Source organism: Corvus kubaryi, unplaced genomic scaffold, assembly GCF_017639235.1.
Source record: "Corvus kubaryi isolate FWS band 111438036 unplaced genomic scaffold, C.kubaryi_AGA036_p1.0 78, whole genome shotgun sequence".
Classification (NCBI taxonomy): Eukaryota; Metazoa; Chordata; class Aves; order Passeriformes; family Corvidae; genus Corvus; species Corvus kubaryi.
Genome location: NW_024582065.1, coordinates 10,441,193 through 10,459,474, shown reverse-complemented (window position 1 = coordinate 10,459,474; position 18,282 = coordinate 10,441,193). Strand labels below are relative to the sequence as shown.

At 38.3% G+C, this 18,282-nt stretch overlaps 1 protein-coding gene across 13 annotated transcripts in view; it reads right to left on the bottom strand.

Moving 5' to 3' along the window:
- Window positions 1-18,282, bottom strand: part of RALGPS1 (Ral GEF with PH domain and SH3 binding motif 1) — an 85,098-nt gene that overhangs the window by 12,874 nt on the left and 53,942 nt on the right. For 7 of the 13 annotated variants that reach the window (XR_006020403.1, XM_042052553.1, XM_042052552.1 and 4 more), the window contains 4 exons: window positions 13,767-13,834; window positions 2,116-2,293; window positions 1,475-1,626; window positions 232-283 (listed from right to left, as the gene is read on the bottom strand). Coding sequence is in view for 10 of the 13 variants with exons in the window: in XM_042052553.1 (XP_041908487.1) it covers window positions 232-283; window positions 1,475-1,626; window positions 2,116-2,293; window positions 13,767-13,834 (450 nt within the window). In the remaining 3 variants the exon portion in view is untranslated. The remainder of the gene's footprint in view (window positions 1-231; window positions 284-1,474; window positions 1,627-2,115; window positions 2,294-13,766; window positions 13,835-18,282) is intronic. The other 6 variants (XM_042052556.1, XM_042052559.1, XM_042052560.1 and 3 more) reach the window with 2 other exon arrangements.

Here is an 18,282-nt window from a genome sequence, read left to right as displayed (position 1 = left end):
AGACTTCAACAGTTAGGGTTTGGTACACATGACAGAGATAGCTCCCAATCTTTTCAGGTCCAATACCTTTACAGTGCTTTATTTCAAAATGTTTGCCACTTTTTCCCTAACTAATCAATAATTTGATAAAAATAACTATTGATTTAGGGCTTACCTATGTTAGGGATCATTTTTGAATTTCTTAGCTAAGTCTGTAGAGTGCTCAGTGAGTGTACATGAAGACTAACTCACCTTTCAAGCCCTGACGGCAGCTCCTCACTAAATTCTGAGCTTTCACTGCTATCTAGAAAGAGAGTAGTACAGAGAAGGAGTAAGAAAACCACCCATGGGAAAATACAAAGCCAATGTATGTGGATCACCAGAATACTCTTTTATATAGTACTGTGGACACCATTTACTCAAATCATGTTTTGAAGTAGAAGTGTTTAGAGTTCATGGTAAAATCTTTAGTTGGAAGAGGCTTACATGAGCCACTTCATTTATAGTATCTCACTCTTAACTCACGTTACTGCTGTGTTTTAATACCATTACTTTAATTTTCATCATGCTTTTACTTCAGAAGCTGAGCACTTCAGGAACATAAAATCCAGCTCCTTTGTAAGACAGTATTTGTACCACAATATCCATAAGTCGACTGAAGTTATTAGATATGGTATCACAGTTCATTTTCAAGACGCAAACACAACTCTAATAAAGGATATGTCAGCAGTATGCTGCTGCTAGCAGTTATTAAAAATACGTATGATGGTATTCATAACTAAAGTCCCTATTTCTCCTCCAAGACCATCACCAATTTGTCCCTCCTTTTGTGGCATAACTATTTGGCTCACAGCTTTAATTTGCCCAGGACTGATCTTCTAATGCTCTGTTTTAACACAGTGAGCTGTGCCTGTATTTCCAGAAGTGCAAAGATCATCTCAGTGTCTAACTCTCATCCAAGTGATGTGCTCTCTTTCACAGTCAATTTCCTATTCTAGAAATAGTCCTAGTCTCTTAAAAGGTGGCTTTGTCTTGCTTAGAACACATATTCTTGATCACTTTTTTGATATTATAATAATTGTTTTATTAATTATAATACCATATTGTGTTCTTTTTACGTTTCTTTTTAATTCTCAGAGAGTACAGCCAAACAATTCTCCCATCTTCTAAAATATATAGTTAAAATCAAAGTTTTCTTTGTGTAAATGTAGCTTTTAAAATATATATCCGCTTTTCCCCTTGTGAAAGCTGACAAACACTTTGTGTCACATACCGAGCATCTACAAAACCAATCTTCCTTCATGCCACTTTTACCAAAAGCATCAGTGGATAACTGAGGAAAGCTGAGGTAACGTTGACCAGGTAGCAGTTCTGATCTACTTTCTTCCATGAAAACAATCAGTCTTTGCATGGGAACTAATGATCTTCCTAATTCCCTACTTTTTCAGACATCTGTGAGTCTGCAGCGCCCTGGGGCAGGAGCAGGGGACGGTACCTATGGAGAGGCCGTTGGCCAGGCGCGTGCTGGGCGCGTGGCCCCGCGCGGGGCTGTGGCACTCCAGGACGCTGTCATCCAGCAGGTGCCGCGGCCGCTCCGTGGGAAACGTGGCGCTTTTGCTCTCCACGACGCTCAACTGACACATCATACTGCAACATGGAAGAAGAGAAGAACATGAAATCCCTCTTACGTCATCTAACAGCCACCCTTGGCTCACATTGTTACCACTCAGCCTCTGCCTCATCAGCAGGCAATTATACACTACCACTTACTGTACATATGCTCCTTTACTACCTAAACAAGTTACAGATTTTACTTCTCTTTGTCAGTAACAGTTATTAAATTTCTGCAGCTGGGAAGTTGTAAATGTTTTGACTCCTCTCCATACAAAACCTGAACACCCTTGGTGGCAGCAAAAGCAGAAACCCAGGAAAAGGAGACACACCAGGAATCCACAGACCAAAGCGGATAAGCAGCTTTCAAGTATTGCCAATGCCTGGCACTAGCAGAGGATAGAGTCAGCAAAAGTAACAAAAGTGTCAAGAGAAAACCGAGAGAATACATAGTAAAGCCTGAAACACTCTTGCAATACAAGAAATGGGAAGGACAGATACTACCATGTTCTGCTGCTATCTTACATCTTTATGACACATGTAACTGCCTGAGCATGAGACACTGGCATCACGCACTTGTTTCCCAGGCTGTGACTCTTCCGGTGCCTTGGTACAGGAGGTGTAGATAGACTTGCTGCTACTGAGGCATCAGGACACGTGGGTCTCCTGCTGAATTTCATAATTGCTGACAGGTCAGATGGACCTAAAAGACAGAGATTATTTAACACTGAACTGATGCAAATCCCAGAAATTTCATTGGCTGGTGTGTTTAGGCACTGATTAAAATGGATTTTTACAGATAACCAAAAGGCACCATTTCTGAAGCACTGTTTCTTGCACATTAGGGTTACACCATCCATTTTTGTTACAAATTCATCTTCATAATCTTGAACTCCCTGGAAGCAATTTTTAAAACGGTTTTGCTCATACTTTTACCAATGAACTCCAAAAACTCTTGGCATCCTTAAAACAGCTGGATGTGCCAAAGTGTAATATGCAGAGCCATAAAGTCAGTTTGTACTTCAGGTGTGAACAGGAACGTTCACACGTGTTTTGAATTTTGTTCACAGCTTCATGTTGAGAATAAACTGTAAACAATCTGCTCATAGTGACTCACAGCTTGAGCATGTAAGAGAAAGCAGGGGCTTTTCATATACCTAATGGCCAGACAGATGCATTACTTCTCAAACATCTATGAGCTCTAGAGATGTCTCACTGCAATCATTCTTCCTCTCAATTTACAGATTTTATGAGGCCTCAAAGAAAACATGGACAAACTGGTTTTGTTCCAGCTCTTTGATGCTGTTTGCAAAAAGCAGGCAGTGAACTTCGCAACACAGTGGAAAACAAGGCCTACCATCATCCTCAGTAAATGCCAGGCTATTCTTGGCTTCACAGGAAACAATTGAGATTTCACTTTTAAACATCTAGCTGTGGCATTGGTGCTTGTGATGAGAGTGGGAACAGCGGCCATGAAAGTCGCCATCTGCCCCATATCCTTCTCCTTGGGACAGTCCAGGCACCAGCAGAACAGACCTCTGTCTACATTACAAGAATCACTTCCTGGAGGCTCCAGCAACCTCAGCTTAGTCAGCTTCTGGACTCTAACCAAAACGCACCCGCTAAGAGGTTGACACAAGAAGAAACTTTGTGATGTGAAAGGCCATGTACAATCATCATCAGAATCTTTACAAAAGGTGTCTGGCATCAAGTAAGTAATAAACTGAAACAGAAAAAAACCTCAAAACCAATCCAAAACATCAACATTCCACTGCACAGTTTGACAACAGGATGTGAACATGAACTTTTAACAGAAAAAGTTAAAGTCTGAGAGACAAGACTTCCCAGGGAAGTGGTCATGGCAGCAAGCCTGTCAGAGTACAAGGTGAGTCTGGATAACACTCTTAGTGACATAGTTTGATGTAGCCCTGCAAGGAGCAGGAAGTTGGACTCAATGACCCTTGTGAGTCTCTCTCATTCTTTTTCTATTTGTTATATAGGCTACTCTCTCTATCCTGAAGCACGGAAGGTATCAACTTCCTCTGCCTTGAACTGAGGATTCATGAGACACAAGAAGAAATAGGAGAAGCAGTAATGAGTTTGTCCCAGTAATAGCCAAAAAAACCCCAAACCAAATAAATGCAAGATGCTTTACTGTCCATACTCACTCTGCAATATAGACTTACATCAAGTTGTATGAAACACAAAAATTAATTCCAAATTTCTTGTATTTTTATTTTCCCATAGCCTAGACTCTAGAATTTCACTGTGAGCTGGGTTGTAACTAGGAAATACTGCAAAGGGTTTTTTCCCTAGCAGTAAGTGGAAAGATTTAATCCACAGAGTGTTCTCCACATTTGAGCAAACAGCCCATTATGCTGCTTAATTAATAATGAAGGGAGCCCCAAGACAAGCAAAAAGACCAAACAACTTTTAGCAATACAGAGAGGAGGGACAAGTTTGTTAGAGGAATCATCAGTAGTATTATTCATCAGATCATCAATTTAGAAGGAGAACAAAGACACAACCGTTTTTAAGCCTGTTTTCTTCCTCATTCATATATACCATCAGGACAGCATTTTTGCCTGCCTGTCTTTGCTACCATCACACAATTGAGAATTTGTGAAATACAACAGTCATAGCATCAGTCACTGGCATATGCAGCTTCAGAGAAGGTCTTATACTTAATGGCCACATGCAGTTTTTAAAAATGCACTTTCAGTTGTTGCTTCATCCAGAGATTCACCCAGAGACACACATCTGGGAGGTTGGAGACTGCCGAGTACAATGTTCTTGCTGCACATACAACTAAAATCTTGATGCATTTCGGCTGTAACACAACACTGGAAGCTTCTTCCCTAAAACCAAAGCAGTTCATCTTCCAATTCTGCCATGGAGGTGAAGCACAAATTAGGACAGAAAAAGTATGACTATGAGCGCAATTATGTTTTGCCTAGTTTAATGTAAAAACTGTATGGATTCATGTTTCACCATTAGGCCTGAAAAATCTTATCTGCTGCATTAGTAGCAAGAATATACATTTCACTAAAGTCTTTCACCACAGGTTTTCATTACAAAGTAAAATTTATGCAGACACAAAACAAATGCATTCAGAATTTCAGAAATAATTGTAAGTTCTTTAGTTTGAAAACCTCCAGTTCTTCCGATGGACTAGGTTCCCAAAAAAAGGAGTTTGCGCTACAAGCTCTGTTTGTAGTGCCTTTCCATCAGATACTTTTCAATTTGTTAACAGAAAAATACTTAGGACTATTGAGGTGGTTATTACCTGCTAAGAAGCCTAAAGTATAGTGGAACTGAAACCCAGTACAAAGATAGGGGCAGCTAAAAGAAAATTTCCCTGAAAATTATGAGCATTTATCAGCAAGTTTCACCTGAAATTTAGCATAAACTTCAGTGTTAATGTGCCCACTCTGAAGCTTGTCCCTTAATCTGGCTGCAGGATTTGTTCATTTTTATATTGCTTCCTGCTGTGTCATTCAGGTCTTTCTGGTGCCACTTCTCAATCCTGATTTACATTAAGTTTTTTTCAAGTGGACGACATTAAGTTCTTTTAAATTCACTGAATGCTACTGAAGTATTATTTTTAACAAGCTACTGAAACCACAGCCTGTGAAAGAGTAGCAATCTTAAGGCACAGCTCTAAAGGATTATCAGTGCAGTACAGTGCTTTTTCACACAGACACTGCGCCACATGTAAAAATAACTGTTAAATATTGTAACACATAATAGTTTAGAAGCTTAAGTTTCTCACTGTGGAGAAGCAGAGACCTGAAAGCAGTTCGATTAACTTCATTCCAAAACATTGATACGCAACAAAATAAAAGCATGAGACTGCGCCAAAATTACTTTATCAGAAAGAACAGCAAAATAACAAGTCCAATGCTGACACAATCAAGCCATTACAAAACCAGAGTTGGCTGGATTTGACTCCAGGTAGGCTCAAATGTTACTATCAAAACCTACCAAGATTAAGAGATATTATCTAGCAAGAAAAAACAGTTAAGAGACTTTTCACTCTACACTCCCTTTTTTTCTCCCTTCCTTTAGGGAGCATGGACTGAAATTTACACTAATATGATTGCAACATGAAACTATTTAAAGACTGATCATTATAAAGATGGTAATTGCTTGATTTCAGCAAGAGCTTTTATTACCTGGACAGCTTCAGAACAGAAAAAGTTTGTTAAACCGCCCCCCTACCCCTGAAACAAATGATGCAGTATGTCTAAAAGGACTCCACATCTCAGATTGTAATATAATATTAGGGAATATTATGGATAATATGAAAATAGTATTAGGGAATAAAATTTCAGTTCACATAAAAATATTGCCAGGCTTAAGGTGTGATGTGTCAAGGGTGACAGAATTTGTGGAAATAGGTGTAAGAGTCTTACAACTTAAGACAACAGTCCAGCTTGGCTTCCTTGCTATTACATATGGCAATCACAATTGCTTGCACCAGTCCTGTGAAAGAAGGAAATGGACCTGGGCTGACAGACCACTGGAACAGGCTGCCTAGAGAGCCTGTGGAATTTCCTCCACTGGAGGTATTCCAGAGCCATCTGGACACAATCCTGTGCCATGTGCTGTAGGATGACCCTACCTGAGCAGGGAGCTTGGACTAGATGACCCACTGTGGTCTCTTCCAACTATGCCGTGATTTTGTGACTTTTTCAAATTCCTAGTTAGGTGTCTTTAGTGAAGATCCCAATGGCAGAAAACAGAATGCTTTGTGGGATCAGATGAAAACAGAAATAGCAACTGTGCAGGTATCATTATGTCTGGAGTGACCATTTTCAATGTAGTTCTGCATCCTCCTCATCTCCAAGGCAAGAGAAGGAAGTCTATATACAGTTTAGCTCTGTTAGCTCTGTGCTAAGGTAAAAAGAATTTGAAGTCAAACACCTTTACAAAGTCTTTGCATCTGCTCTGCTGCCAAATGTCTATGAAGAAGAACGGTGAAGTTTATAGAGCTCTCCTCAGCCAACTACACTCAGTTCAGCAAGAAATCTGGGGTGCAGTGAGTGTCAGCAAGAGTTATGGGGCAGAGGGCAGACGACCTCATTTCTGTAAAGGAGAAAGAGACAAAGAGAGCCCATGCCAAGAAGGATGCCAAAGAGGGTAAGCAGTGAGATACTGATGAAAACTGCACAGACCAAGGGATGTTTATGGACATACCAGACTGCTGAGCAATTAGCTGGGGAAGTTATGCCTGATACTGCTGATAACAAAATTCCAATATTTAAATTCATTTGGGATTGAGTTATTTTGCCCCTTTTTCCAATAAGTGAAGTCATCTGCTACTGCTAACTCTTGTCTTTACTCTTCTGGCTCCACTCCTAGTGCATACTGTTACCATGATTGCTATTCTGTTATTTTGTCTTTCATGGAGACAAAGCACTATTAGCAGGATTTTCCAGTCAGCTGGCATGAACAAGGGTTAGTTTGGTTTTCATTATTTCTCAGCATCATTTTCAAGATTATGCTGACATGCACAGGAATGAGGTATAAAAATATTAAAATGTTATTAAAAATTTGTTTGCATTAGGGAACGTGAGACAACTTCATCAGAGCGAGCCGAGTGCTGTTCAGAGATCTGTGGCAAGAACATTTGGAAAAGTTTACACATATCCCAAAGGATCTCACTGTTTTTTCCTTTGCATAATTTTTCCATGAATAATCCTTCAAATGTTATAAATGAATGTTACTTTTGCAATCCTTCAGTAAAACATGTGAACATTTACAGTCCCCAGAGCTTTTAAAAAAAGCAACAGGGTGAGGGAGTTACAATTCACAATTTTTCTCCACTAAAAACCTATCAATAAACCAGTACTAGATATGCAAACTAAAAATTTAAAATGAGTTGCATATTATATGACGAAGAACTGAGTGATTTTTCAGGAAGGCAGAACAGTCTCAACTATTCATTATTTTTTGGTGAGCAGTTAAGAAGTAAATCAGATACTTACCAGCTCTGTTTCTAAAACTTAATAAAGACATTCCAAGCCACAGACTCTCTAGTTAAATCTCCACTGTAAATTTTTACTACTCTGTTTTCATTGTAACCAGTGTATGATAATTAAAACTTTCAAAGAGAAAGACCTACTTACAAAACACACAATAAATAACTTTAGATGAATTTTGTGCATAGAATCAAGAATGACAGAAAAAATTACATCTAGAATAATGGCTATTGTAAAAGAACAGTTTTAATTTTCAGAGTATTGCTTTACAATTCAACAAAAGCCTACTAATGCATACAACATGTAAGAGACATGTACGTTACGGCTGTTTCTAAGACAAGAGCAAACTAAAAACAAGAATCTGAGTCCTTGACTGCACCTCCCCATACTCCTACAAGCTCCCCAAAAGCTGTCACTCCCACACACATACACACACACACACACACACACACACACACACACACACTTCTGACTGCACAGTAAGCACACTTGAGTGTATTCCTTCAAATGCTTCCTGGACAGAAGTGATATTTTCAATTTCAAGTGTCACTTTTATGGAATCACTAATTGTCAGCATTTGTGTTACTTACTCTGTACCAGTGGAATGCACAAAATCCAGACTTACACTTCAGCAAAAATGCTGAAGTTTTTGCAGTTGGATCTGCAAGGCACTATATGGGCTTGAGTGACATCTAGATTGGCAATGAAGACATATCCATCATGAGAGTATAGCTGCAGGGAAACTCTGAAGTTTGGGTTCAACCAAACACATTAACCAATCCATCAAAAAACCCCCCAACTTCTAAAAGAAACTATTTCAGGTGACAGCTGTGAAAAGAGTCAAAACCAAACAACCAAAGCCAACTGAACCTCCAAAAAACAAGGCAGGAAAGCCCTTTGTCCTCTGGCTGGTTTATATTTGTAACATTCCTCAGGATGATAGCTTGGCAGTTAAAATAAGCATCAATGAACTGGGACATTAGACTTGTTTGGTAAGGAAGTCACAGAAAGTAATAGAAAGCAATAAAGTTAAAAACTGAGCACAATCATTCTCTCTCTGGAAACTTTGTTTTGATAGAATATTTTTCTACTATTTTTGTGAAGCTTTGGTATGTTAAGAAAAAAAACACAGTACACTAATTCCAGCTGGATTTAGTGGTCGATAACATGTCAAATCCACAGATTTGTCTGGTATTGATTTGTTTCAAAAATATTCCAGTGAGTTGTAAAAGTTTCTCAGGAAAGCATCACAGAGGAAGGGACTGGAAACCAAAGAGTAAAGTTTTCTGAACAGTCTGTAAATTTATGTGAAGAAAACTTAGTTCTTCCATTTCTACCTTAAGTCCTGTGTAAAAAAAGCAGACATAGTACACATGAAGCAATGACCAAGAACTTGCACAAGGATTAGACAATCCTCATTTCCACAGAATGACTGGCTGCTAAAGCACTTAACACAAACTATTTATTAGTTGCCAAAGCAACCAGTAAAACAAATGGCAAAACTAAATGTCAAACTCAGTGCTTACATGGAAAATGATGGTGTGGGGTTTTTTTTATTCTAAAATGCTGAACTGCTGTAGAGATATCACTAATGTAGTATAGCTACTTCAGAGGGTTACAAATGTACAAACATCCCCAGTCTTTCTTCCTTCTGTTTCTACATTTTAAACTCCTATATATCACATACTCTACATCCAATAATTGGCCTCTTCTAATTAATTAAAATATATATTCTGAGTTCTTTATGAGCTAGGTCTCAAAGCTGAATGGACTTGACACAACGGGCTGAATTTTACCCCAGAAACAAAGAAGAGAATATATCTGTTTCAGATTAATTACTCCACTTTCCTGGTATGATGGTAACAAAACCTCTGGTCTAATTATTCTCCTCTCAAGAATTACACCAAGACCTACTTGGGGAGAAAAAAAAAAAGAAGAAAAAAAAAAAGAAGAAAAAAAAGAATAAAAAAAGAAAAGAAAAAAAAAGGAGGGGGTGAGGGTCTATCCCTGACTACTGCGTAACAATGTCAGGAACCAGACACCAATGGAAGTTGATAGCCCCAAAATCAGGGCTACTCACAGCACAGGCCTGGCTGTTGCTAAAATTGAATGCTAGATGTTAACTTTAATGAAGGGGTTCATTAAAAATCACAGAATTGTTGAGACCAGTCTTTGAGTCACTTGGTATTAGATATAATTTTCTGGATATGGTAATTATTTTAACATTATTTTAACTTTTTATATTGCTTTTCAAGACAGAACAAATATGCTATATTTCAGAGAATGAGTAAAACCACCTTCTATATTCTGATTAGCACTGCACCCTGAACTTTTCCAAATAACATGATGAGAAAGGACATACATAACAGAACATTTCTCTACTGAGCTACACGATGTGCGAATTCTGAGAAACGTCAGTTGCTTAGAAGGCTTACATTTACCATATATTGCATTAAATCTTTTCCTTTGTTCTGGGAAAATGTATTGAGTTATACCTTCCAAAACAACCCAACAGCCATACCATAAATGACAAGCACCTTTCAGCCAACACTGCAGGAACACAGATGTCTTTTACAGCTAATTCAACTGGAAACTGTGAACAGTTAGCATACTATAAGCTCTCCAGCTACATTCTCTCTCTCTCTCAAACCACAGCAAGGCAGAATGAACAGACTTAAGTTGCTGCCAAGGAAGCTGTGTGAATCACACTGTTCCTGAAAGCATTCAACTAAACTGCTTAAAGCTCCTTCTTAAATGCTACTTGCGATAGACAAGAATCTCTGCAGCATCATGGAAGACATGAAATCTTCCTGTGAAAGCACTATTCACAGTTATATATGCATTTGGTAATTAAATGAGACCCTCTTAGCCACTAATATACAAAACATAGCTTGTTGTGAGACAGTCCCTTTAATCAGATGCCTGCCTCCTGTGTTTGAATTTACTGGAAAACTAGTTGGCAAAAGAAGTGGAAAATGGACACATGGTTTTCTCCAGCATTTTGCAAATAGAAATGCTGGAGGATTTAACTGTTTCTATTGAGCCTCACACTCATAAAGATACTTCAAGGGGAAAAAAAGAAACCCACAATGTCCCTGGCTAGAGTAAACTGTTAATATTCTTTTGAAAGATAGAAAACTGGGTAGAAGATAAATTCACAGTGCTGGCAAGTAAAATCCATTTCCACCATCCACACATTCAATTGTATTTTAGAACACAAAGATGACACTATTCCCTGCACTTAATCCCATTATAGGCTTTGGAATTATTACCAATGACATTGAGCTTTTTTCCTGTCTCTGGAAACACACACTGATCTCTAAGGAGGCAGCATGTCACAGGCACAACTAGACTTACTGCTATTAGTAATGTATTAACTTTTGGACTATCGAGACAACTGAACTGATGACTGACCTTATGGGCTAAGAACCTTTATTTTAACTTAAAATCACTATTATCAGACTCCTATGCCTTATACTATTGACATTACACTACTGCCCAAAGTATTTTGAGATCATCCATTATCATAGTATCTTACCGACTGCAAAGGACTTCCTCCTGGCACACAATGTCCGAAGTGGAATTAATGTCAAGCTATAATTTGAATCCAAATAAAATTGACAGCAATACCTGCAAATGTGCTATTTTTAATCTTCCATGTTCAAATATCTGATTACTGATATCAGAGTATTTTAGTTCAAAATTATTCAAGACTAACATATGGCTATACTCCTATTTATTACTGTTGTGAAATAAACAATAAGTTATTGCCTTCATGCTTAGTTAAATTTAAATTTGAATTTATGCTAACTTACTTAATGAACCTTCACCAGGAATAAAATTTTCAGTAAGATTTATTTTCAGTAAAATGTACTGGATTCCATTTAGTAGCATTTTTGCAGCCACACAGGTGCAGCTCACTGAAAAATTCCTGTGGGTATTACAAAATTCTGATGGCATTCATTGTCTAACTGGCAGTAAGTGAAAACTCTCTAGCTGAGCAAGAAATACAGCAGTCCACAAATGGGTCAAGCTTTCGAAGGAAATACTAACAGAAGAATGGAGCAATAGGAATGACTCAGAACTTGGTTTCTAGTCATCACACTAATTCTCACTCTGAAAAAAGCAATCTTACAGAGCACTTAGGGGTACTGAAGTTTCAAAAAGGAAAATTACCCTCCTAATACTGCCAGATACTATAGGATCACATATTCAATGAAGTAGGTACTCCTCAATGTAGTCCCAACCATTTTTTGTGGACTCCAGCTGAGCTCACTGCAGTATCATGCTGTATTACTTGCCTTCCACTAGAGATCTGATACAGTTCTAATAGAGTTCTCAGCCCTTGACTAAGACTTACAGAGTACTGGCAATGATCACATACTATGCTGCTATGACTGAAGCTATATTCCATAATCATATAAATGAAGTGTTAACATCAAAGCCCAAGTGTTGAGCAATACAAAGCAAAAGCCAGAAAACAAAAAAGTTTACTTGTATGTCTGCTTTACATATGTGAGAAAGATGTAATCATATGAGAAGCAATAACTTAGTTTCAAGTCTCAAGTATGAAAAACCAAATCCTCACAAAAGCAGAAGAAAATGTGACAAAATGTGGTGGGTTGACCTTTACAGGCTGTCAGGTGCTCACTGAGCTGCTCTATTACTCCCCACCCTTCACAGGACAGGGTGAAGAAGATAAGATACAAAACCTTTGTGGGTTGAGAGAAAGGCAATTTAATTTAAAAAAGCAATGACTGTGTGCAGAAGCAAAAGAAATCAAAAGAAGAATTTATCCTCTACTTCCCATCAGTGGGCAATGAGTAGTCATGGCCTAGCCCCAGCATTGCAGTGGATGCTTAGGGAGATGAACACCTTAATAATAAATGCCTTGCTCCCTGCTTTCTCTTAGCTTCTACTGATGAGCGTGTCATATGGTACAGAATATCTCTCTGGGCAGCTCACATCAGCTGTCCCGGCTATGTACCCTCCCAACCCGTTGCCCATCCCCAGCTTACTGGCCTTTTTGGCAGGGGGTTGGGTTTGGAAAGATAGCCTTGATGCAGTGGGCACTGCTTAGCAGAAGCCTGGTACAACACCTTTCCAGACACAGATACAGAGTACAACACTGTGATGGCTCCTGTGGGGAAGTTAACTTCCAAATGCATTTCTGTATGAAGAAAGTGTTCATTAAGAACTGCTTTTGAACTCATCTAAGTTTATAAAAATTATCCCGTGAACTATTTCTTGATATTGTACACAGCAATTAATACCACTGAGCATCAAGCAGGGAAAAGGAAAGCACCTTCCTAAAGAAATTGAAGACCAGGTCAACTGTTTATCTGACTCTGGGCATAGCAAACACAAGGTTTGTGTCAACCTATAGGAGGTTCCCTATAAATGACTGGTCATTTTACAGCAGCCAACATGAAGAGCTGGGAGGCAGAGGAGTAACACATGGGATTTTTCTTCGTTTAATATTTAGCATCTTCCTTTTTCTTTCTCTCACTTACTTTGTCTTTCATTGGTGAGAAAAAAAGACATTTTGAAAGCCAATTGAAACTGCATGTCAGATGTGGTCTGGACGCCATGGGTTTTTACATTCACACATGGTTTTACATAATGGGACAGAAAATTGGCCATTCAGGTTCAAGAAATCAAAACAGAACAGCTTTCGAGATAATGGCTCCTATAGCAGGAAGTACATTTCATGTAGCCTGATGTTTGTTTAGTCTGGTCATAGCAATAAACAGATTAGTTTTTGTCAACTTATGGATGGTACTCTAGTTTTCAGATGTTGCTAGAAGCTATTACGAATCTTTTGTCCTCCTGCTTTCCACAATGAAATTGTCTCAAATTTATGTGATCACATGGAAACCTGAAAGGAGAATTTCCTGTGTTATTCACTGCACTGCTTTTTTTGTACCAAAAGAGGGGTCTTTTTTCTTCACTTATTAAATAATGATGAAAATTCAAGCATTTGTAAAAAAAATCCCGCAATCTGACATCTGTTTCAATGCTAGCAAATACCCTCTGACATCCCTTGAATTGGAAATGTTTTTATACAAGTCAGCAATCCTTCTTGTTGACTCATGCTACTGATGTACCTCTGGATTTTCCCATATACTTCAGTGGAGGATTTCTGTAATTAAAATTATTTCCTTATTCAAATTTTTAAATGATGTTTTATACCTGCAAGATCTTCTTTGGAGGAAACCAGTCGAGGAGAGCTGTTACCTGGCTCAATTCTTAAAGATAATCTGGAAAAACAAGTTTTTAGAGAAATTAACAAAAAAAAAATCTCAATAGAAGTTGAAAGAAATTAAAGAAAGTAATTATTTTGGCAGTGCTAACTAGGAATTTTGCTTTCTTGGAAGTGTAGTTATTTATTTTGTGAAGTAACAAAACAATAATTTTTTTGAAGTCAATCACTACCTGTCAGAAGCAAGAAAGAAACTGTGAGGAAAGTCTATGAAAGCAGAAAGAGAAATCATTATTTAATCCTCCCTCTCAGTTTAAAAACGTAAGTTCATGTAGTCTTTCGCCTTGGAAAAAAAACCTCAAAAAGTTAGTAATTTAGATACAAACCTAACATTTTATTCCCTCTAAACATGAAAGTGAATTTACTGTTACCATGTTGAAATGTGCACAGAGAAATAGCTATTTAGTTACTACGACTTACAGAAAAGAAGCTTAAAAGGGCAAAGTGACCAACACTTAATAGTAAAAGAAGGTAATTAGAAGAAAGTATTATATGACATGCTGCCTCACTCCATGTGTTTTATTATGTACTCACTCACTCTTGTGTTCTCAGCACTCCAACAAATCTCAATCTCCCAATGCATATCACTTCTGCTATTTCTCAAGTTTAGGCAGTCTTCACTTGACATTCATGGGTCCTTTCCTCTGTACCAGTCTGACAAAAAGGTATGAAGGACTACAATGTTAAGTAAATTTTAATGGAATAGGCACAAATCCAAAGGAAATAACTGCTGTCATTGCACAGCAGTGGACACACAAAAAAAGCTGGAAGGTTTCAAGCTGCAGTGTCCTGCTGTGCACCCCAAGGGAAGGCTTTCTGACTTCAGATAAAAACATGGAAAGGGGCGGAGGGAGAAACCTATGACAGCATTTCAAAATATCACATATGGCTCAGCCATCACTTCCCTTATTACTCTTTATTGGGAATACCTTTCAGTTCCTTCTCTACAACATTCCAACATTGTCAACTATGTTTTAGTGTGAAGTCAGTTAACAAAGCTACGGTCCATTTCATGATTTCAAATTTCTATTCTTCTGACAGTACTGGATTCTTTTAACTACCCAAAGTAATGTACTTCAAGTAGGTGATGAATCATTCCTTTCCAGGCTACTTTTCTTTCTGTCAACTTGATTTCTGTGACCAGGAAGCAGTAACGTAACTCTCCTAGAGAGTTACAATAATACAAGTCAGTACATTATTCAAATGTTGATCACATAGGAATTTCTTTCAGTATGGAAAAAAGGCAAAAGAACTTAATGAAGTCCTTCCCTGTTAGCAAGGCCCTACTGTGTGAATTTATCTTCCATGTCTGTAGAAATGTTCCAGTTGCATCCTTTGAACAGTAGTTACTCTTCTGTTCATTTTTAAGGCTGATCTGTTCCTCACTATATTCAAGTTTCATTGTTGCCATGCTGTGAGCTTGATTTTTGCAAAGAAAGCTTTTTAATTTTTTTGTATTGTTTTGTTTTAATAATCTTCTGCAGCAACTGCCACGGATGCTATTCAGAAATTTGGGTACTAAGCTCATTTTACCGGGTTAGCTTATATTTGACAAACCAAAGTCCTCAGGCAAAGCAGGCATTTCAAATTGTTTCACAGTTTTTCTCCAAATGGAAGCAGACAACCCTCCTGCTGATAACCTGTCACTGTTCCACAATTGCTAATTTCTTCGATGTCTGTCTGTGCAAGGGAGATGTTACCAGTCCTTTCCCGCATGCCACGACAACGGCATTTTTAGTTTCTGCCAGCTTTGAGGAACTCATCTCTGAAGCTCTTTCCTTACCCTGGATCAAAGAAGTTACTCAGTTTTACTACTTCCTCTGTGGCAATAGCCACAGTTTATTTGGTCACTGTGGAAACATTCATCTAATAAGCCCACTGTTAAAAGATATGATTGCAGTTCAGTCCACACAAGCAAATAGCTGCTTCTTTTTACAGTGATGTGATTTGTAATGCATTCCTCCTGAAAATTTTTTGCTTGGTTAGAATAAAATGAATTTAAATCTGCACGTAAAGATTAGAGACCATATTTCTTCTTAAGCATGCTGAACTGAACTGTGCTCATTAAGCAGGTCCAGTCTGTAATTTCAGTTAATACAACTAGTGACAGAATCACGTATTTTTCACAGTAAGAATGGCAGGACTACCTCACACACCTGATAAGGCCAGAAGTCACTTGTCTAACGTCACAATTTTTACCAGTTTCATCAGCTTACTGTGTATCAAGCTCCCAGACCCAGTACAACCCTTACATGTTTGAAAAACAGCACAGGTGAAATACTGCCTGTGAATATGTACATCAGGGGAAGTGCTATGACCTGCTGACAGATTTAAGGCAAGTGCATTCTTATACCTTCTTTAGTGACAAAAGCAAGTGAGATCAACTTCCATGCAACTACTTGCACTATATTATTTCTCTCTTTCTGTCTAAAATTATTCTTGTAAAGAAGAAAAGGGGAATGTAACAGCAGGAAGAAAGACCTAACACCTTTATGCTTTTAACAAGGTTTTAGGAAGAGGCATGCTATGGTTATACCATCTAGAAAGCACCTGTGTTGTGTGCTGCACTTAGAAATTCACTAACAGAGCAACAAGTGTGTCTTGAGTGCTATAAAATGAGATTGCACCACTCTCCACTGCTCATCTCCCCAGAATATGTGAAGTTAAATAATGTTGATTATCTGTTTGGCTATGTTAAACTACAGTCTGAATCTTAGCCCTTTTTAAGTCTCTGACAGTTTGGACATCGACTTCCATGATGCCAGAATTCTGCAATGTTTCCAGAAAAACTATCAACCTAGGAAAATACAGGATGTATTAAAAGAAGAACAAATAAATGCGAGCCTAAATATATTTTGATAAACATAAAATACTCATGCTGACATGTTTATATTTAAAATAAACTGTTGAGAAAAGGGAATATATTCTGACGAGATGTCATTCCTGAGCCACCTTCTCTTCTATTCCCCCTCTCCTCCAGAAGACTCGAAACAATCAGAAACATTCTTTATTTCAAAGAAGAGATACTGACAGTCAGTACAGTTTCAACCAGTCCTGGCTTGTTTGTCACCACCCAAATTCAATTTTGCAATTCCTCTGACACTCCATTTTCCATGGAGCAGCACAAGTTCCACACATGCACACAAATGCTCAGTGTCTCCCAAACGGGACTCCTGGAGCCAGAACCTGTGGCCTCTGAGAGGCTTAGTGTGGTACTTTCAATAGATCAGTGTAGACTTTGAGCCCTGATGTGCTTACCACCAACATGCATCATCCATATCTTCACACACCTAATGACATTCTCACAGCTGACTGCCCAGTGTCATTCACTAGCATTACTTTAAACAAAAAACTACTTTGGTTCCAGCATGCCTAAACCACTCAGAACTCATAAAGACACTCTTTTATGTGTTTGCCCCTGTGTATCATCAGAAATTCATCTTGGAAGTCACTATATTCAGCCAATATCACAGTACTGTTAGGATTTCTTTTTTGTTTCAGGAATTCTTTTCAAAAAACCAAATCTTTGCTTTACCATGGTAAGGAAGCCTAGTTTTAGTGCATGGTCTAAACGCCGACATATGAAATTTCAACATTCCAAAATTATACTGCAAGAGTTCAGCTAAGAGACATGTCAGGATAAATCCTAGGTATCAGCCTCAGAAACTGTCCACTAGAAACTGAAATTTCAAAACTGAGGAGTTAGTATTAACAATCTAAGGTGAAACAAAAATTACAAGTAAAATCTCTAGGAAGAAAAATCAGCATGGAGATTCACTGAATTAACAAACACCAATCTACCACTGGGAATTAAGACAATGCTTCTACAGAATAGGCACAGGAAGAGTATATGAAAGCTTTATTCTTGGATAGTAGAAAGATGACTGAACAACTTCTGTTTTTTTAAGCCTGATACTCAAAATTTCTGGAACATGTTAGGGCTGGTATGCTCTGAAAAGTAAGCTGGACAGACATATATTTCAACCCAGTCTTAAATACTGGGCCATACAGCTCATTTTAGAGTAACCTTCCTGGTAAGCAGGAAAAGAGGAACCTAACATAATGCAGAAAATAAAATAGGGAGTCAGTCTTGAACATAGCTCTCTTTCATGGAAGTATGCTCTCCAGTATGGGATGGAGCCACCGCTAGGACAGTAACGCCAGTGTTACGCAATTTTTCTTATAAAAAGCAAGTGAATGAAGACAAAGAATTGTCTTACACAGAAGTTTAGGTGCTCCATGAGGAGGCTGAATAAAACTTACTCATCTTTGCTGAAACAAGGATGATGTTAGTCACAACAAAGCAGTGCAGTTGTCAAAGCTGTCCCTCAGGGCATTTCTGACCATTATTTGTGTACCAAACAAGATGGGTCTGGCCAACCTGGAACTTTTTGGGCTGCCTGTCTAGCATTTAAACAATAGGTTGCTGGAAGCTTCACTGTCCCC